At 42.3% G+C, this 20449-nt stretch overlaps 1 protein-coding gene across 2 annotated transcripts in view; it reads left to right on the plus strand.

The window, feature by feature from the left end:
• LOC143927790 (haloacid dehalogenase-like hydrolase domain-containing 5) overlaps positions 1-20083 on the plus strand; it is a 44025-nt gene extending 23942 nt beyond the window's left edge. For both annotated transcript variants that reach the window (XM_077452149.1, XM_077452150.1), the window contains exons 3-8: positions 4240-4352; positions 6024-6117; positions 7685-7718; positions 8521-8695; positions 12179-12367; positions 15884-20083. In XM_077452149.1, the coding sequence (XP_077308275.1) occupies positions 4240-4352; positions 6024-6117; positions 7685-7718; positions 8521-8695; positions 12179-12367; positions 15884-16289 (1011 nt within the window). In that variant the 3' untranslated portion in view covers positions 16290-20083. The remainder of the gene's footprint in view (positions 1-4239; positions 4353-6023; positions 6118-7684; positions 7719-8520; positions 8696-12178; positions 12368-15883) is intronic.
• The last annotated feature ends 366 nt before the right edge of the window (positions 20084-20449 follow it).

The following is a 20449-nucleotide window of genomic DNA, read 5'->3' on the forward strand; positions in this document are numbered from 1 at the left end:
TCATTTTGCAGAGTGGCCCCAAACCTGCTCTTCTGGGGTCCCTCGGTGGCTGTCTCGGCTTCCTCTCGCAGGTACTTCTCACGTTCATGTGAGCTCCCTCGCATGGTGAGAAGCACCTGTGGGCACGCTCCCGTGATACAGCTGGCGGCTATAGCCGCTCGCTGTATCACACGGCCCCGGCGCTCCGCGTCAGTGGATGTGATTGACAGCAGCGTGAGCCAATGGCTGCGCTGCTTTCCATCCATCCACTCCAGCCAATCAGCAGCCAGGCTGAGTGGCGAAGGACGACGGGGGCGAGCGCGGGATTTTCGAGGGGTGAGGTAAGTAAAACGGGGGGGGGCACGGGGCGCTGGCATTGTCAGATGTTTTTTCACCTTAATGCATAGAATGTATTAAGGTGACAAAACATTTACCTTTACAACCCCTTTAAAGAGGAAGTAAACCCTGATGAGTTTACTTCCTCTTTCATTCCCTGCAAAGGCAAAGCATAATGGACTACTATGCATCGCATAGTAGTCAATTATGTGTCACTTACCTGACTCAGGAGCCAGCAAAGTCACCGCTGTCCCCTGTAGTCCGGCGCATCCATCTTCTAGGTGGGGTCTCGCTGCTCCGCCGCTGTCATTTGGTGAAGCTGCGATGACATCACTCCCACGCATGCGCACGGGAGCCGCAACTCGCGGCATCTTCGTCATTGACGATGCCGCGCTCAGTGCGCCTTCACGCATAGACAGCAGTGCCTGTCTTTCGGCAAATATCTGCGGTTATAAAATACGGTTTAGGAGATATTTCTTGGACCTACAGGTAAGCCTTAATCTAGGCTTACCTGTAGGTCAAAGTGTGTTGTAAGGGTTTACAACCACTTTAAGGACCAATACACAGCAACATATATATACCCCAAATTAAAGGGAACAGGGGACAGTTGATAACGAAACCAAAAGATATTGCACAGGTATTTGGGGGACTTCTATACCTCCTTTTTTATATAACTTACCAATACCCGCTATAACCTCCCGCACCTCTCCATCCCCCCCCCCCCCCCTCCTCTAGAGGAATACCTTTTATCGGCACAACTACTGCATATACCAGCGCAGACTAGAGAGGAGTTGGAGGTACCAATATCCTTCCAAGAATTGCAAAAAATAGTAAGTAGTGTTAAATCGGGGAAAGCGCTGGGATCGGATGGATTTAGCATACAATGTAAGACCTTCCTACCATTGTTAGGACCACAAATGATTAAAGTATTTAATGGGCTAGGACAATCTGCTAGACTCCCGCCAGCTACATCAATGGCACATATATCTATTATTCCAAAAGAAGGAAAGGACCCAACCGAATGTGGCAGCTATTGGCCAATTTCTCTATTAAATGTAGATTTGAAAATCCTTAACTAAATTATTGGCCTCCTGTTTATAAGCACTGCTCCCCCAGCTGGTACATCTGGACCAGGTGGGGTTTATTCCCTCCCCAGAGGTGAGGGATAACACCATAAAAGCGCTCAATTTGATACATTGTGTTAACCGTATGGGTATCCCTTGTGTATTATTAAACACTGATGCTGAACAAGCATTTAATAGGGTGAATTGGGAATTTGTTTGGAGTGTTGAAGCATATGGGTATTGGAGATCAGATGTTGTGATGGATTACTAGTGTATATCTAAACCCACAAGCAATGGTAAAAGTTAATGGAGTGTTTTCAGATACTTTCCCTATTTCTAATGGCACCCATCAGGGGTGCCCTTTATCACCCCTATTTGCTCTTTTATTAGAGCTTTTTTTTTTTTTTTTTATAAAATTCCACTAATCTTATGAAGGAAATGGAGAAATACGGGAGCTTATCAAATTTCAAGATAAATTGTATTCAGTCAGAGGGTATGGGAATTGCCTTACCCCCATCTTTGCGCCATACTTTACAAACCAATTTTAAATGGACAACATTGGCACTGAAATATCTGGGCACAAATATTCCACCAAATCTCACTAATATTTTTCATGTTGAATTTTGTACCCTTGTTAAGATCGGTCAGGGTTCTATTAGATAAATGACACGGGACTCTATTCTTGGTTTGATCGTTGCAATATAAATATGAGCATACTACCGAAAATGTTATATTTTGTTTCACACTCTTCCCATAGCAATTCCAGTAACCTTTTTTCGGTAAACCAATACGCTTTTTACTAAGTTTATATGGGCTAAGAAACAACTGAGGCTTTGTAGAAGTCTCTTGACAATACCTAAAAACTCAGGTGGGACAGCCGTACTGGATACGCTTAAATATTACAATGCCTATTACACCTTAGTAGAATTGTGGACTGGTGCATTTTTTTAGAAACGGAGAGCTGGCCGTCGATTTGCCATGTTGACGCACCCGGAGGGTCGATGTAGGGTAAGAATATGGCAAGCACTGCAGTTGGACCACTTTTTTAGGACTGCCGGGAAATTATAGACAACAGCAGACGCAGTATGAAATCTACTGCGAGAAAGGAGAACCTCTTGGAAATATTCATATACACATAATATTCATATATATATAATTTTTTTTTATTTCTTTGCAAAGATACAAAACGTAAGTTGTTAATGATAATTATATATATGAAACACTTTCGTATAATTACATATACGAAGCATATTCCATTAAACAACAATAAAAAAACACAATATATTCTTGCCAATTTTACAAACAAAACAATATTAATACAATATCAATTCCCCATAGCGGGCCTCTTCCTTCTCCCCTTTCAAGGGAAAAGAGAAAAAAAAAATAGAAAGAAATATTCTTTCCAAGATATACTCCTTGCTGGTAGCCCCCTCAGAAGACTTCCGGATACCGAGTCTTAGTAGATGGGGTGGGGGGGGGGAAATGAATAATATTTAAATTAGGACATTCTCCCCTGATGAGTACCATAACATTATCACTGAATACATCAATCTGCACATGTACCCAAGAGATGAATTATAAGTTTTGTTACCACGGTGGTACGTACACCGCCCGTACTAAGCAAGATCTTTCCAGAGGTAGCTGTTGGAGATGCCAGCAAGAACTAGGTACTTTATTTCACATCTTTTGGGCATGTCCCAAGATTGAACAATATTGGTCGGAGGTACAGAGGATAACACAAAAAATGTATGGAATGCCCAATACGGAAAGATCTGACATTCTACTACATTGCTCACAATTGCCAAATCAGAAATGCAGGGAATCAGTTTTGTGCCATTTGGGTGATGCTCCTAAAGCATGTATTACCCTATGCTGGAAAAGACCTTAACCCCCCCCCCACAATTGCAATGTGGCTTAACAAGGTAAGGCACATTGAAGTAATGGAAGACTTAGTGTTTTCAGCCCTGGTAAAAAAAAAAAGATATAGGGATACATGGTCACGCTGGGTAAGATTTATATATTCAGAGGAGGGGGAAGTCGCTCATGAGAAGTTAAAGAGGAGGACAAGGTATTTGATCCCCCAGAGTGGGTCGTGTCCGCTCCCGTGTGGGGGGAGGCGCGGGAGGAGGGAGAAGAGGGCGAGAAGGAAAAAAAGTGGGGGGAATTGATGAATTGGTCAAGTGGGCCAGGATGTAGGAATTCATTATATGATGACATTGGGTTATGAATTGAGGCTATAGATACCCATGTTATGGAACATATAAGATGTATCTAATGGATTGTTGATATGATTGTATAAAGAATTATAAAAAGAATAAAGAAGGGGGAAAAAAAATTTTGGCGATGGCAGCACTCCTCCATATTACTATCTTAAAGTGGCCATATAAAGGGGGGAGCCTGTCTGCAAGCTGAATTTAAGTAATCGGACACAAACTTCCAAAATGCCCTCGGGCAACAGATTCCTTTCATTTTAAATGGCACCCCAGTGCACTCATTAAATTAATCTGTGCTGTAGCTGGCCACAAAGCTTGGCTGTGTCCTGCTTTCCAAAATCTAGATTGGGTGTGTTGGCAGCCCCTTAACAATGCATGGGACTGTCTTGCCACATGGCATGTTAACATGCCTTTTTAGCCTATGTGTATTGTACACCACACAAGTTTAAACAAGTGCATTTTAAGATGGTTTCTCTGTGTTCAGAAATTTTCCATAGGTTCGTAAGCCTGTGTGTGAGATCAGGAGGGGCTCTTGTTGCTCTGAGACTGAAATCTGTATACAGTGAATAAATGTATCTTGATATTCTAATAACCATTCTTTTCCCCTTCTTTTTTTTTTTTCTTTCCCCCTCCTTCTCTTCCACCAGATCTCACAGGACCAAGTGATGATGTCACACAGTCCACTCCGTATCTTCAGACAGTATCACAATAAGTGCGTCTTGGTATCGGGACAAGGCCCAGTTCTAGATATAGCAAAATAGTATCCTTTCTATGACATTGCTTCCTACCATTTCTGCTGACATTTCTCATTTTGATTATTTTTAATTTTTATTTTTTTAATTGGCTAACATGGGGTTCCTGACCGGTCTATACACCCGCAGATGGGCTCAATTAGACCTTTTTTTTTCTTGGTGACTGCAAGAGATGTCTGTCTGGGAGCCCTCCATAGTCTGCTACACAAATGGTTTGAGAGAAAATGAGAACAGCAGAGCAGCAAATGTGTGCTGATGGTTTTTGGTTTTGGGTGTATATGATGCTTAAAGTGATAGTAAAGACTGCTTTGTGATGAGGCTTACCTGTAGGTAACGTGAATGTCTTCTAAATGTGCACCATTTAGGAGATGTTCACCCTGGATGCAGCCGGTAATGTCACCTGCACATTTGCTCTAGAGGCCCGGCATACTGTGCTGAACCTTCAGAGCACCATGCCATAACCGAGTGCTCCCGCGTGCGTGTGCCGGAGTGACATCATCGCGACTCTGGCCACACACAGCTGGAGTCTGCAAAAATTGAGTAAAGATCAGCAATACGAGTAGAGCCATAAAATGGAAAACTTTACCTTTTGATTTCATTAATTTATCTGCACAGGCATGTTTATGCGAGTATAAATTACAACACGGCAACAGAATTTTACATGCTTGTACTCAACATTACTCGGGTCTATTAGAGTGTGTGTGTCTTTTTTTATTTATTTATTTTAACTCTGGGACCTTCTGTCAACAAGATTCTAAGTAACCGTAAATGATGATGCCTGTGTGCCCAGGTACCTTGTAAAAGGCCAATTGTGTATTCTGTATGTTGTGGTTAGTACACAATTCCTTGTCCTTTTTTATTTTTTTTACTGTGTTTTTTTGTTTGGGGTGTTCTATTTATTTATTTTTTGAGTCGTACACTGAGATTGTAAATACAGGTACAGTATGTTCTCAGTCACACAGAGGGTTCCAGAGGAAAGGTTAAGATTTTTAACTTGGTAAATAATTGAACAAATGACAAGTAAACCCAGTTAATGTAGACTATGCTTGTACATGCCCAAGGCGGTAAATTTTATGGCTATAAAAGGAAGTGCTAGGCCTAGTAAATATTTACAGTAAGTTGACTATGTGTGGCAAAAAAGCAGCACTATAACTGGAGAGAGATGAGATTTTATATATGTATGTTGTGAAGCATCCCACATGGTTGCCTTGTCTGGCTTGCTTCCTAAAGCCTACTATTGGCCAGTGATGAGAGTTCTCAGACAATGGGCCAAAGCCGCAACCATGGTGGTTTGAAGTGCCGGCATGCCTTCAGCTAACGTTTGCATCTCAGTAGGCTCCTGCTTTTCTGGGGTCCTGAGAAATCCAATACCATATTCGGGCACCTAATTTGACCACATTTTCACTTCGAAGTAGATTTTAAAGGTTCACAAAATACTATGTTTTGTAAGGCACAATAACTAAATAAACTTGCGTGTGTTGGTGTTTATTTTTATTTATTTTTTCTTGGGAACAAATGAAATGGGAGATGCACATAATGTATAGCATCATCCTGGACATGTGTATCGTACTGCTGTCTACATGAATGTGGAACATTCGATAAAAAGTATATGCAAGTATTGTATGATATACATTTTGTGTGGGGTTTTATTTTTATTTTTTCCTTAACTAAGAAATCAGTTTAGGATTTTCAAATCCTATTACCGTTGACTCTGTATGTGAGTCCTATCCATTCCTTGACATGGTGGACCACAGGAGAAGACCTAAAATTTTGGTAAGTATTAAGCTTTTTATTAACAACTTTCCGCCCACCATATAGCAAAATGATGGCGGCAAAGTGGTTTCAATATCCTGACTGGACGTCATATGACCTCCGGCAGGATATCAAGCTGCTGTGTGCCTCCAGGGGCACACATCGCTGCGATCGTTGTTGCAGGGTCACCCCCCAACACTGATCTCTGATGGAGACTCTTTACCATGTGATCTGCTGTGTCCAATCACGGCTGATCAGTGTAAACAGGAAGAGCCGGTGATGGGCTTTTCCTCACTCGCGTCTGTCGGACACAAGTAGAGGAGAGCCGATCTGATGGGGGGGGGGGGGGGGTCTGTGCTTAATTATTAGTGCCTCCCCCATTTTCTGCGGTAATCAAATACCACCAAAAAGTTCTATTTGTGGGAACAAAATGATAAAAATCTTGGGTACAGCTTAGCATGACCGCGCAATTACCATTCAAAGTGCAACAGCGCTGAAAGCTGAAAATTGGTCTGGGTAGGAAGGTGTTTAAGTGCCCAGTATTGAAGTGGTTAATGTTATGTAGTTTGCTAGGTTGGGAAAATGGAGGTTCAGCCTTTCAGAAATTCTAGCAGTTTTCATCAGCTTAAAGGCCCTTTGTTTACCTTTTTATCCAGCCCACGGGCCACTACTCTTTTATTACTGATATGGGGCACCGTTCCTCACCCCACTAATGGGGCACTTTTCCTTCATCTACTGGGCACAGGTGCTATGTTTATTTTTTGTAATATCCCACTGCCCACCAAACCTGAGATGGTCTATTCCCACTGACCACAGTCCAGCCCCCCTAAAGTCTAAAGGACAGTAAACTGGCCCTTGTCTTAGAGCAGGGGGCTCCAAACTTTCTTAATCACCTGCGGATTACAGAATGCCCCTACCTAACTAAAGAAGGGGAGGAGGGGTCCTAGGCTGACAACACTGCTCCTTCATAGATATAGTACAGTGACTGAGTGTGGTCCTGCTAGGACAACACTCTCCCAACTGTGCAGTAAATTGCTTATAAAAATCATATTTTCCCAATGTAAAAAAAATCATTATGAAAGCACACTAAATGCTGACTAGAGTACTATGATAGTTTTGATAAACAAGTTTAATGGGAGTCTCTGCTCATATTGTGACCTGCGTATTGGTTCACATTCAATGCCGTGTTCTGTCCTGTGTCACTGTGACACACTGATAGCATCGGCTGGAGGGACAGATGTGCAAACGGCTTTAACTATCCCAACCAGTGACCTTTACTTTAGCTCCTGAAGCCACTCGTATTTAAAAGGTTAGTGATAAAAATGCCCATGCTTGGTAACGCGTACAGATGAGTGACTTTTTAGACTAGCAACTTTAAAGATTTTCCCAGATAACTGAAGATTGACCCATATCAATTCTAATGGGTCACAGTGTTCCAGTTCTTAGCAGTTAGATTGTTTAGTCAGCCGGGATCAACTCATGGCCCATGTGTATTGGGGGCAGAGAGCTTTCAGAAAAGCTATTTGTGTAACTACAAGTATATTAAAGTGCCTTTTTAACTTTTTTGTTTTCTATTTATTTTTTACAGCCATCCACTGCTGTGGATCTGCCAAAAATAGACGGTAATTATTTGTGTGTGTGTGTGTGTGTGTGTGTGTGTTTGGTGTGAGTCTGCCAGCTCAGCAGGAGATTGCTTGCTCTGGTGGATGACAGGTCCATCTTTGCTCACTAATCAGGGAGGGGCCTGACAGCATGTCCTCCTTTCCCCTTCTTTTTTTTTTTTTTTTTTTTTCAGATGGGTGGACACGGGGAGACTGATGTCAACGAAGATGTGTCTGCTGACACCAGTCTGCCATCTGATCCATTAAAATCAGACGTATGGTGAGGCATTCGCCATCCGTTTTTCATCCGATCTCTCCATAGGCATCAGCGGTGCTCTGACAGCACCCTCCCTGCTCAGTGAGCAGAGACTGACCGGTCATCCGCTAGCTCAGCGGGATCAACGGTGCGATCTCCTGCTGAGATTGTCTTGGCGTCTGTACATGGCACATGCAGCTCATTGGGTGCCAGAAAGCACAGGGGGTTTTATGCCTCTGCGCACAGGAGCTGCTCAGTGTCTGAGTACATGGAATTATGTTTAAAGGTTGAAATACTCTGCTTTTAAAGTCAACTGAAAGTATGAAAACCCTTCCAAGTTTTAGTTCACTTGCATAGTGACCATTATTGGATAACCATGTAACCCAATTCAAAGGACAACATGGCTGGCACCATTATTTGACCTATAATTGGTCAGTCTGTTCATATATGCTGTGATTGCTATGAATGAAAATTTTAATAATCCATGCCAGCAAATTGAAAAAATGCAAAAGCCAGAAAGTAGTAATACTGTAGCCAGTGCTATAAGCTGCTGTTCTTGTTTTACAGCTGTGATTCTGTTTGGGGAACCTATCCGATGGGAAACAAATCTTCAGATAATTATTGATGTATTGCTGACAGGGGGTCATCCTGCAAGCCCCCATCAACTCACCAGTTACCCTCATATTCCATTGCTGGCATGTAATATGGATTTGATGTGGATGGCGGAGGCCCGCTCACCACGGTAGGAACAAACATCTGTGTAATGTATGTGTCAAAGGAGACAAACCATGGAGGATGATATAAGAAGTGTTTTTTTTTTTTTTTGTTTGTTTGTTTGTTTTTTTTTTTCCTCTGATTTTTTTTGAGTGGAACCATAGCCACTATCCAATCAAAAGTAAAACGGAACTGATGGGTAACCTGTCTCGGTTCCCCATCAGGCTCCGTCCACCCATTGTCAAGTGATTTCCCAAATATGGGCATTGCAATATTTTGGGTTGTGACATCACCTTTTTCTTTACATTTGGCTTTCAGACAAGGGACTCTCCCAGCTGAATTGGGCTGGAGATGCCGCCCTGTGTGAGAAACTGTCGCATACATGACAGCTTATCAGCATGTTCACAGCATGCTGTATGGGCATACCTCCAGTTTCCCTAAATGTCTTTCAGGACAGCACCTGATAGTCTTCACCCACTAGGAAACGCAAACTCCACCACATTTTAAAAGGAGGCTTCTCCCCACAGCTCGTCAGTTTTTGTTTCCTCCAGCCTTCGGACCTTCCTCCAGAAAGATACTTTGTAACAAACTTGCCAAGGGACAAAACAAAGGCCCTAGCCATGAAGAACCTGTTAGGAGATCTGATGCAACAGAGTTGTGATTCAGGTATCTCCAGAGGAATGTTATCCGGGTGTTCTGTTCGCATATTTTCCTGATGAAGAAACAGTCGGGACGCTTTTGTCTCATTCTCAACTTAAAATTTTTAAACAGGTCAGTCCACTTGCAGGAGCCTTTTTTATTTATTTATTTTTTTTTCAGTCAGAAATCTTAGTCAAAGGATGCTTCATGGCATTAATTGACTCGCGCAATACATACCTGCACGTGCCTAATAGCAGTGATGGTGAACCTTGGCAGCCCAGATGTTTTGGAACTACATTTCCCATGATGCTCAACTACACTGCAGAGTGCATGAACATCATGGGAAATGTAGTTCCAAAACATCTGGTGTGCCGAGGTTTGCCACCACTGGCCTATAGCCTCTTAGTCTCAAAAGTACCTCAGGCTGGCAATAAATATGGGGAAGGAGGTGCTGCATCTACAATTCAAGGCTCTCCCTTTTGGTCTTTCATCCGCCCCATGAATATTTACAAAAAATAATGGTGGAAGCGCTTGCTCCTCTGCAAGGAATTGCGATAATCCCTTATCTGGACAACCTCCTCTTTGCCCCTTCCAGAGAAGTATTGCAGGTAGACCTGGCCAAGGCCCACAATCATTTGGAAGCCTTGGGCTGGATTGTGAACTTTTTAGAAATCAAATTTCAATCCCAGCTCAGAAAGGGGTTGTGTGTTTGTTTTTTTTTTTTTTTTTTTTGTTTTTTTCTCTCTTCAAAAAGAAACCGTCATAAGTGTAGTAGCCAGGCTACAAACAAACCAGGAGATCGAATGACAATCGGATTATGTCAGCCCTGGGGACCTTCACTTCAACAATGGCAGCCATTCGATGGGCAAAGCTCTATTTCAGGCCCCTCAAGTGTTTTCCCTTAAAGTAGCACTCCCCACCAGGGTCAAGAGGACCCTTTGGTGGTGAAGTCAGTCGGTTTTGTCAAAGGGCTTACTATGGTCTTTTCTGACAGAAGAGTCACGACAGACTCCAGCAGTTGAGCCCACTGGGATCAAAATATAGCACAGGGAATTTGGGCCTGATCCGAAGCAGGAAGGTCCTCAAACTGGAGGGAGTTAAAGGCAGTCGTCCTAGCATTGGCTGCCTTCTCTCCAAACCTCCAGGGGTCCCATGTGCAGATTCTATTAGACAATGCCACTACCGTGACATACCTGAACAAACAGGGGGGCACAAGGAGCAAGGCTCTTCTATTGCTGTCGTCAGAAATCCTGGAGTGGGCAGAGAAGCATTTACTCTCCCTGTCAGCAGTGTATCTCAAAGGCACGCTAAATGAAATGGCAAACAAAAAATTCGAGAAGCAGAATGGAGCTTGAATCTGGAAATATTTTTATTGATCACCAGGATGTGGGGGCATCCACGAGCGTATTTGTTTGCTTTAAAAAAAAAAAAAAACACTGATCGGAAGAATCTATGAGCAAACGTGGTGCTGCACAGCGCATGAACGACGGGGCTGTGTGTTTATAGGAGCATGCCCGTGGGTTGGGCAGACTCTGTCTGTCGGTGGCCCGTGACTCCCTAAAACGGGGAACTGCCTTTGTAAACAAATTTCCCCACTCTGACAGGTGACATGACAGGGATCTACTGTTTGATCGGCAATAGTAATTTGGCATCCCCCCCGGGAACGCTTTTAACGCCTTTTGATTGCCCCCTAATGTTAACCCCTTCCCTGCTAGTGACATTTACAAAGTAATCAGTGGCTATTGCATTAAAAAGGGGATTCATTTCCAGAGATAAAACGATAATTCTCCTGATCTGCAAGACTCTGGTCCGGCCCCACCTAGAGTATGCTGTCCAGTTCTGGGCACCGGTCCTCAGGAAGGATGTACTGGAAATGGAGCGAGTACAATGAAGGGTAACAAAGCTAATAAAGGGTCTTTTTTCCAACCTCACCTACTAATGTAGTGTTCCCAAAAAAGCGTCAAGTGTTCGCTCTGTCTGCCGCTGCAGTCCCGCTAAAAATGGCAGATCGCTGCCATTACTGGTAAAAAAATAATAAAATGCCATAAATCTATCCCCTATTTTGTAGACACGAAAACTTTTGGCACAAACCAATTAATATACGCCTATTGCGTTTTTTTTTTTTTTTTTTTTTTTTTTTGTTACCATAAATATGTAGAATAATGTATATTGGCCTAAACTGATGAATACCTTTTTTTGTCTTTAAAAAAAAGTTCAGGCCTTTGCAGGCACCAGTACTATTTATGCAATTTGGCTGAAAGGTCAGGTTCATGTTAAAGGATGTTTTCATAAGGGGAAGTTTGAAAACTTGCAAATGCAGAAAATATGAATAATCCAAATTAAAGGTTTGTAGTGATCCAAGTATCTCAAAAAATTATCAGTTTTTAAAATCTTGTCATATACATTTTGTATAGTCAGAATTCAAATGCAATGGAAGTTTATTCTTGGCATTGTTAATAGCATACCGTATCCTAGTATGGAATAATTAAAACTGAAGTTGGGTATCTTATTGCATAGATCCAAAGCTCTACTCCATAGACACTTTGGCTCCCCTGGAGAAGGGCTGGGATTTGCACAAACCAGTATAAGCATACAACATATGGTGGGAAGGGAATAAAATTGTTTGGAGGGCTTTTTTGATTTATTTATTCCATTCTCGCCTTAACCCCGGTATGGCTACACTGTCTGTCTTGGGTTTTTTTTTTTTTTTATGTAGAAACTGCTCCCTCTAGTGTCACATTGTGGTACATCTGCAGCCAGAAATCAGTGCTGGCTTGAGTTTTATTCAACATTTTCTAATTTACTATCACATTGGGGCAACCAAATGGCCAAATTATTTATGGATTTTTTATTTTTTTTTGTCTGTTTTCAGGTTTGGTCATGGAATATTTATGGTTTGTCTTGAAAGCATTTATAAGAAGATTACAGGAAAGGAGCTGAAGTATGAGGCTTTAATGGGCAAGCCAAGTGAAGTGACTTACCACTATGCAGAATACCTCATCCGGACCAAAGCGGCAGAGATGCAGTGGAATAAGCCCGTCCAAACACTCTATGCTGTTGGGTAATGCTCCTTCTTTTTTTTACCTTCAAAACTCATATAAAATGGTGTGCATTCTGAAATGCAAATATATCAACCAGCCATAACTGTGCTGTTGATGTGCTAGCGCAGCCATAGTAACTGGCAAAGATAAAATGGGCTTTAAAGAAAACCTATGCACCTGAGAAATACAGGGATTGGCCATTGATCGCCTCCAAAAAAAAAAAGTTGCCTGTCTTCAATATTTTCTATGGCGCCGACCTGGAACAAGCACGCAACAAGTATAGTCAGTCAGGGTGAAATTGAATTCCTGATCTGTATGCTTGGCATGGGTCTGCATCAGAAATATGAATTGGATAGCATGATGGTCAGGGAACTAGCCCGCTTTTTCTATTCTTTTGCAAGGCACTGTATCCCCCCTTGGCCTTTTACCTATATTGTTACATTACAGCCTTTAGGTCAGTGTAACCTGAATTATATGTGATGGATCAGAACATAATATAATATAATATTCTAAGTTGGTGAAGTAAAATGGGAAAAATATATATACATAAAACTATTTTTCAGAAATAAAAAAAATGGAGAATTGGCATGTGCGTATGTATTTACCCCCTTTTTGTTATGAAGCCCATAAAGCTCTGGTGCAACCAATTACCTTCAGAAGTCACATAATTAGTGAAATGTCCACCTGTGTGCAATCGAAGTGTCACATGATCTGTCATTACATATACACACCTTTTTTGAAAGGCCCCAATGGCTGCAACACCTAAGCAGGAGGCACCACTAACCAAACACTGCCATGAAGACCAAGGAACTCTCCAAACAAGTAAGGCAGGGGTTGACAAATTTGCTTTTGAATTTAGGAGCCAGTTGAAAAAGTTAGGAGCCAGTGTGGGGTGTGTGTGTTTTTTTTTTTTTTTTTTTTTTTTTTTTAAGTGGTATGGATTGTCAGCTCATGGGATAAGGCCAGTCATTTTCACCCCCTATCCCTAACTCACAACGGAGCACCCAGTCAATAACTCCAATGTAACGCTGTTGCATCAGGGTTATGGGCTGACCAGAAAGAGTAAGGCTGGCAATAGATGGAACTGGTTGGCTTAAGCAGGTTGCACTGGTTTGGGACTGACAGATGGTACTGGTTGCCACTGGCAGGCACTTGGCACTGGCAGGTAGCGCTGGCACGTAGCACTGGCAGGTGGCACTGGTTTGGAACTGGCAGGTGGCCCTGGTTGGCGGTGACACTAGTTGTCACTGGTTGGTGTTAGCGGGTGGCGGTGGCACTTATTAGCAGTGGCACTGGTTGGCGGTGGCACTGGTAGGTGCCACTAATTGGTAGTGGCAGGTGGCACTGATTGGCACTGGTAGGTGGCGGTGGCACTGGTAGGTGGCGGTGGCACTGGTAGGCTGCAGGTGGCACTGGTAGGCTGCAGGTGGCACTGGTAGGCTGCAGGTGGCACTGGTAGGCTGCAGGTGGCACTGGTTGGTGGCACTTATTGGCGGTGGCACTGGTTGGTAGTGGCAGGTGGCACTGGTTGGTGGTGGCACTGGTTGGTAGTGGCAGGTGGCATTGGTTGGCACTGGCATGTGCCACTGGTTGGCGGTGACACTTGGCACTGGTAGGTGGCGGTGGCACTGGTTGGTTGCAGGTGGCATTGGTTGGCACTGGCATCGGTTGGCGGTGGCACTGGCAGGTGCCACTGGTTGGTGGTGGGAGGTGGCACTGGTTGGTGGTGGCATTGATTGGTGGTAGGTGGCATTGGTTGGCTGTGGCAGGTGGCACTGGTTGGCGGTGGCACACTGAGCACTCTGTTACTGAAAAGTAACAGAGGAGCTGTCAGAATTTAGCTGAATGTTGGGGTGGGCGGGACCCAGCCGGGGTGTGAAACTGACAAGTGACAGAGGCAGATCTGTCAGATTTGAGCTTGATGTCGGGGTGGGCGGGACCCGGCCGGGACTCAGCAGCCATCAAACATCAGCCAACGATTGGGCTGCTTAAGAAAAGGGGTGGGGCACATACAAGTAGCGCCCTGCCCAGATCCCATTGGCTGGTGTTTGATAGCTGCTGGGTCCCACCCACCCTGAAATCTAACAGATCCTCCTCTCTCTCCTCTGTTTCACACACGTAGCAAGGTGCTTGTTGCTTGCCAGAGCCACTGAGTGTGGAGGAGGGAGGAGGATAGCAGTCAGTGTTCATGTTCTGCATGTCTTGGGCATCAATAGTGAGTGGGCTGGTGGCAGCTTAGGTGCCAGGTTGCGATTTCTGGCCTGGGGTTTGTCGAGCCCTGAAGTAAGGGACAATGTTGTTGAGACGTAAAAGTCAGACATGCAAGTCAGGGTTGGGTTACTAATAAAAAAAATTGAAAAAAATCCAAATCTTTGATCCCAGATGGAAAGAACATGGCACAACAGCAAACCTGCTAAGAGACTACCACACACCAAAACTCATGGACCGGGCAAGGAGGGCATTAATCAGAGAGGCAGCACTAAGGTAACCCTGGAGGAGCAGAGATTCCAGAGTTCCACAGCAGAGACTGGAGTATCTGTACATAGGTTGACAATAAGCCCTATGCTCCATAGAGTTGGGCTTTATGGCAGAGTGGCCAAAATAGAGCCATTACTTTCAGCACAAAACAAAATGGCACCTTTGAGTTTGTGAAAACTCTGGTTCAAACCCAACACATCACCCAAAGAACACCAACAGTGAAATGTGGTGGCAGCATCATGCTGTGGGGATGTTTTTTCAGCAGTCGGGACTGGGAAACTGGGCAGAGTTGAGGGAAAGATGGACGGTGCTAAATACAGGGATATTCTTGAGCAAAACCTTTACCACTCTGTGTGATTTGAGGCTAGGACGGAGGTTCACTTTCCAGCAGGACAATGACCCCAAACACGCTGCTAAAGCAACACCTTGAGTGGTTTTAGGGGGAAACATGTAAATGTGCAGGAATGGCCTTTTCAAAGCCCAGACCGCAATCAATAGAAAATCTGTGGTCAGACTTAAAGATTGCTGTTCACAAGCGCAAACCACCCAAATTGAAGGAGCTGGATACATTTTGCAGGGGGGACTGGGCAAAAATCTGTGGTAAGATGCGGCAAGCTGAGACTTGTCCAAAGCAATTTAGAGCTGTGATAGCTGCAAAAGGTGGCTCTACAAAGTCTTGACTTTATCCGGGTGAATAGTTATGCACATTGACTTTCTGTTTTGTCCTATTTGTTTCACAATTAAAAAGAAAAAACTTAAAATTTTTCAAAGTTGTGTGCATAGTCTGTAAAATGATGCAAATCCTCAAACTATCCATGTTAACTCCAGGTTGTGAGGCAACAAAACATGAAAAATGCCAAGGGGGGCGGTGGTGAATACTTTTGAAAGGCACTATGTGTGTATAGATAGGGATTTTTTATTTATTTTTTTGAAACCTGGTAACTCGGGTTTACTGTATTTTGGTAAAGGACAGGGTTTACCTGCGCTTTACTTTTCAAAGTACAGCTGTGCTATTGCAGTCAGTATATGTATGACATTTTTTGTTTTTCTTTTTGCAGGGACAACCTAATGACTGATATCTATGGTGCTAATCACTACAACCGCTATCTTCAGGAGAGAAATTCTAGAAAAGGCTCAAAGACATTAGTGCAGACGGGCTCTGGAGCCCGAGTGACAACCGTTTCTCAGGATGTGGAGGCAGCATGGGAAAGTGAGCTGTCCTGTCCCAGTGCCACCCACTGTAAGTCTGTTCTGGTTTGCACTGGGATCTACAACCCTCACGCCGAAGTGCCTGCTGACCCCACACAGTCAGTTACTGAAACAGTATTTCATGGCCACCGGGATTTCAGGATTGACCCAGTCTTGGTAGAACCTGGTCATATTGTTCCTGATGTTAATGCTGCAGTTGACCTGATCTTCCAACTAGAAAAGTTTTTGCCAACCAGCGATAACGGGACAAGCTAGAGATTTTTTATATAATATAATATATGTCAAACACTATCAGGATATTCTCATCTAACCTCAAACACCTTTTTGATGTTTTATTAGTTTTTACTGCACTTTACTGTTCTCCCTATTATCTATATATTTTTTGTTTCTTTTTCCCCTATGATCTTTAAATTTAAAGCCTTTTAAAATGGTGTGCTTTTAACATTTGGTTTTAAATGTTCTATCCTATATTTATATTGTTTCATTTGTGTGGCTGAAAACTTAAAAAAAAAAATTTTATTGGTTACTTCAGTTGCCAAGCCAAAGTAGCTTACCTCCCTTTTTTTAATGTGGGAGTTTGACTTTTTTCAAAATTTTTGTTTATACACTTTTTTTGTCACACAAATTGCTCACCTGGTGCCTATTAACCAATCCACAGCCTCCTTTTGTACCATCAAAGGTGGCATTTAAATGTCTTCTCATTTAAAGCAAGATATTACTGTGATCTGGAACAAGAGGACAGATGTTCAGATACCACTGGCTGCATGCTTGTTTTAAGTCTGTGACTCTCTAGATGCTGAAATCTAGATGACTGACACTTTTAAAAATGGTCATCAATGACAACTCCCAGGGTGTTTTTGTTTTTTTGTCTTCAGAATTTATAAATGGTATCAGGAAAGCACTCAATGTTTATCCTGGATGAAGAAAGCGTGATGTGGCCACATCTAAGCATTTGGTCATGCAGTCTCTGCTGAAGGGGGAGGATCAACCAGTGGTATTTAGCAGAGGTTACATGATCAAAAACCCAGGTGGCTTTAGTCATGTGAACACCTGAAACAGTTTTCTTGAGCTGTGGTTCTGCAGCCAAGCTTGGCATTCTGTGCCTTTTTGCTACTGTTTTTGATATGCAAGTTTAGAGGTACATGACAATTTTCTTAAGAGGTGCTGAAAGACTAAACCACTGTTGGCATTTTAGTAGCATCTTTTAGAGATCATTTGCACATGGCTGAAACCTTTCAGTCATGAGGAATTGATTGTTACTACATGCAAGTGACTTTAGAAGTACTGAGCATATCCTGTAATAGCTTTGGCCTAATGAGGTGACTACCAGCAATGGTTAAATCTCAGTAGCAAAATACCTTGTCGCCTTGCCCATTCTGGGAAAAGTGATGAGCATCTCTGCAAAAGGCCCCTGGCCCCCTTTTATATTTGTCTTACTAGCACTTCCTTGACACCCTTTGCTATTCTGCAACTGGCACTGAAAAGACCTGAGCTGGTGACTCAGAGAAATGGACATCGTCCTCATGTGACCATGCTCGGGTCTAGTGATTGGCTACTAGATCCAAGCATTATTATAGGGGAGGTCACATGCTCCTGCATATGCATACCTGGAAATGTTGCCAGCTGTAACAGAGGAATGAGCAGCAGGGGAGTGCTGGTAAGCTAAATATAAGGAGTTTGGTCGGTGGGGAGGTGCGCGTTTGCAGGGACATTGTCACTTTGGCTAAGGTGACAATTTTTTACATCATGCCTATGTAGTAAGCAAAGGAGTAAGGTGTCTTATTTAAAGAACAAAAAAAGTCCACTTTAAAAAGCTGATACAAGCCCATGGTATGTGGCAACCACACTTTATCACTTTTGTAGCCAAGTTTCAGATGCAGATAGGTGTGGTTACTTTGTGCATCACACAAATACTATATATCACATAGACTAATGCTTACATATCACATAGACTGTAACAGGTGACATCTTTGAACATAAGGTCACCGTCGACAATGGTGGTGGTTCTCTACCCCAGCAGAGGAAAGGAGGCCACAGCAAGCCAATTCTTAATATGTATGTGTGTTTGTAATAATATATATGTAATGTGTGTCTACGAATCACTGTTAAAATGTCAGGTTTCTGTGATGTAAAAAGAGACCAAGATAAATTCAGAACTTTTTCCACCTTTTTTGGATGTGACCTATAAACTATACAACTCAGTTGAACGACAAACTGAAATCTTTTAGGCGGAGGGAAGTAAAAACAAAATGTGGTTGCATAAGTGTGCACACCTTTAGATTCATACCCCAAAAGACTGAGGGCTGTAATAAAATCAAAAGGTGCTTGAACAAAGTATTTTGTTTTTATCAGCATGGCACATCTTGACTTGCAAAAACACTCCAAATCTGTCAGATTGCAAGGGCATCTCCTGTGCACAGCTCTCTTCTGATCACCCCACAGATTTTCAATCAGATTCAGGTCTGAGCTCTGGCTGAGCTATTCTAAAACGTTAATCTTCTGGTGAAGCCATTCCTTTGTTGCTTTTGGATGTATGCTTTGTGTCGTTGACATGCTGAAATATGAAGTTCCTCTTCATGTCCAGCTTTATTGCAGAAGCCTGAAGGATTTGTGCCAATATTGACTGGTACGGTATTTGGAACTGTTCATAATTCCCTCCTACCTTGACTAAGGCCCCCCTGTTCCAGCTGAAGAGAAACTGCCCCAAAGCATGATGCTGCCACCACCATGCTTCATTGTGGGTATGGTGTTCTTTTGGTGATGTGCAGTGTTTTGGCACCAAACATATTTACACATGGAATTTATGGCCAAAAAGTTCAACCTTGTTTCATTAGACCATAACGCCTTTTTCCACATGGTTTTTGAAGACTTCTGATGTGTTTTTGCAAAATTTTGCTGGGCTTGAATGTTTCCACCTTGCCACTCTACCCCAGACATATGAAGAATACGGGTGATTGTTGTCGCATGTACCACAAATCCAGTATTTGCCAGTTATGCCTGCAGCTCCTTTAATGTTACTGTTGGCCTCTTGGCAGCCTCTCTGACAAATTTTCTTGTGTGTTTTTTTTTTTTTTTTTTTTTTTTTATTGTATTTATTCCCCCCCCCCCCATCAATTCTGGAGGGACAAGCAGTTCACTCCACCCCCCCCCCCACTTGATGATGGTCTTCACTGTGTTCCATGGTATATCTAATGCCTTGGAAATTCTTTTGTACCCTTCTCCTGATACCTTTTTAACAATGAGATCCCTCTAATGCTTTGACGGCTCAATGCAGACCATGCCTTTTGCTGTAGAATGTGACTAAGAAAATGTCAGGAAAGACCTACTAGAATAGCTGAACTTTATTTTGGGGTTAATCAAAGGCACGTTAAATGATGGCAGGTGTGACTCCTATTTAGCATGTGATTGCTTAATTCTTAACACAGCTACAGCATCTGTTTTTAAGAGGGTGTGCACATTTATGCAACCACATTATATTGTTTTTTTTTATTTTTACCCCTAAAAGATATTAGTTTTGCTTTTCAATTAAGTTGGACTATTTATAGGTCACATTAAAGGTGGTAGAAGTTCTGTTTTATTATCTGTCCTTTTTTTTTTATTTTACTTTGTTGAAAATTTAAATTGGTTACTGTGGGACGTCTCCTTATATCTGACCACCACATACATAGAGGACCCAGAATGTGTGGTTTGGTTTATGTTCTGTGTTATTAAAACTGTAATATAGGGCAAAAAAATCTTTGCAACGAGGTTTCAGTGCTAAATTGAGAAAAATACATATCCTTTTTATTTCTCTTCAGAACATTTCCACTATTTTTTCAAGGGGCATTTTAAACGATTGCAACCAGTTATTTTATTTTCTACTGTTTTATGCTAAACTGGCACTATCTGCCCAGTTTGTGACTTGAAATGTTTTATTCTAACCGCATTTGTCCTGTATATAATTTCTGCCATTTTGGTGTACACATTATGGAGCTCATATTTCTCTTTATTTATAAGTATGTTACAAAATTATTTCCTTCTTACGGTTTTATTAAATGTTGCTAACAGCACGGTTGTTGGTGATTGTCTTTATTTTGAAAATAGTCTGTGACATGTGAGACTGCTTTTAATAAAAAAAAAAAAAAAAAAAAAATCAGGTTTTAATTTTATAAAAGCTGGGTGACTTTTGTCATTTTGATTCCTGCTAATTTTAGTAGCAGAAAAGCCATTTTAAAAACAATTTAAAAAAAAACACATGTCCACATGATCTACACAGTAAAAGCAATTTGACACATTTTGTAATGATCTCATCAGTAATGCTGCTTTCTATTGGCAGGTAGACACCATACCGTCCTTGTTTACCAAATAAGATTTATTTATTTTTTTTCCCATAGTAACTGATCTTATTAATCAGATTCACACATGCACTGGAAAAT

Source organism: Lithobates pipiens, unplaced genomic scaffold, assembly GCF_037356315.1.
Source record: "Lithobates pipiens isolate NorthernLeopardFrog02 unplaced genomic scaffold, aLitPip1_a1.2 Scaffold_23, whole genome shotgun sequence".
NCBI classification, from domain to species: domain Eukaryota; kingdom Metazoa; phylum Chordata; class Amphibia; order Anura; family Ranidae; genus Lithobates; species Lithobates pipiens.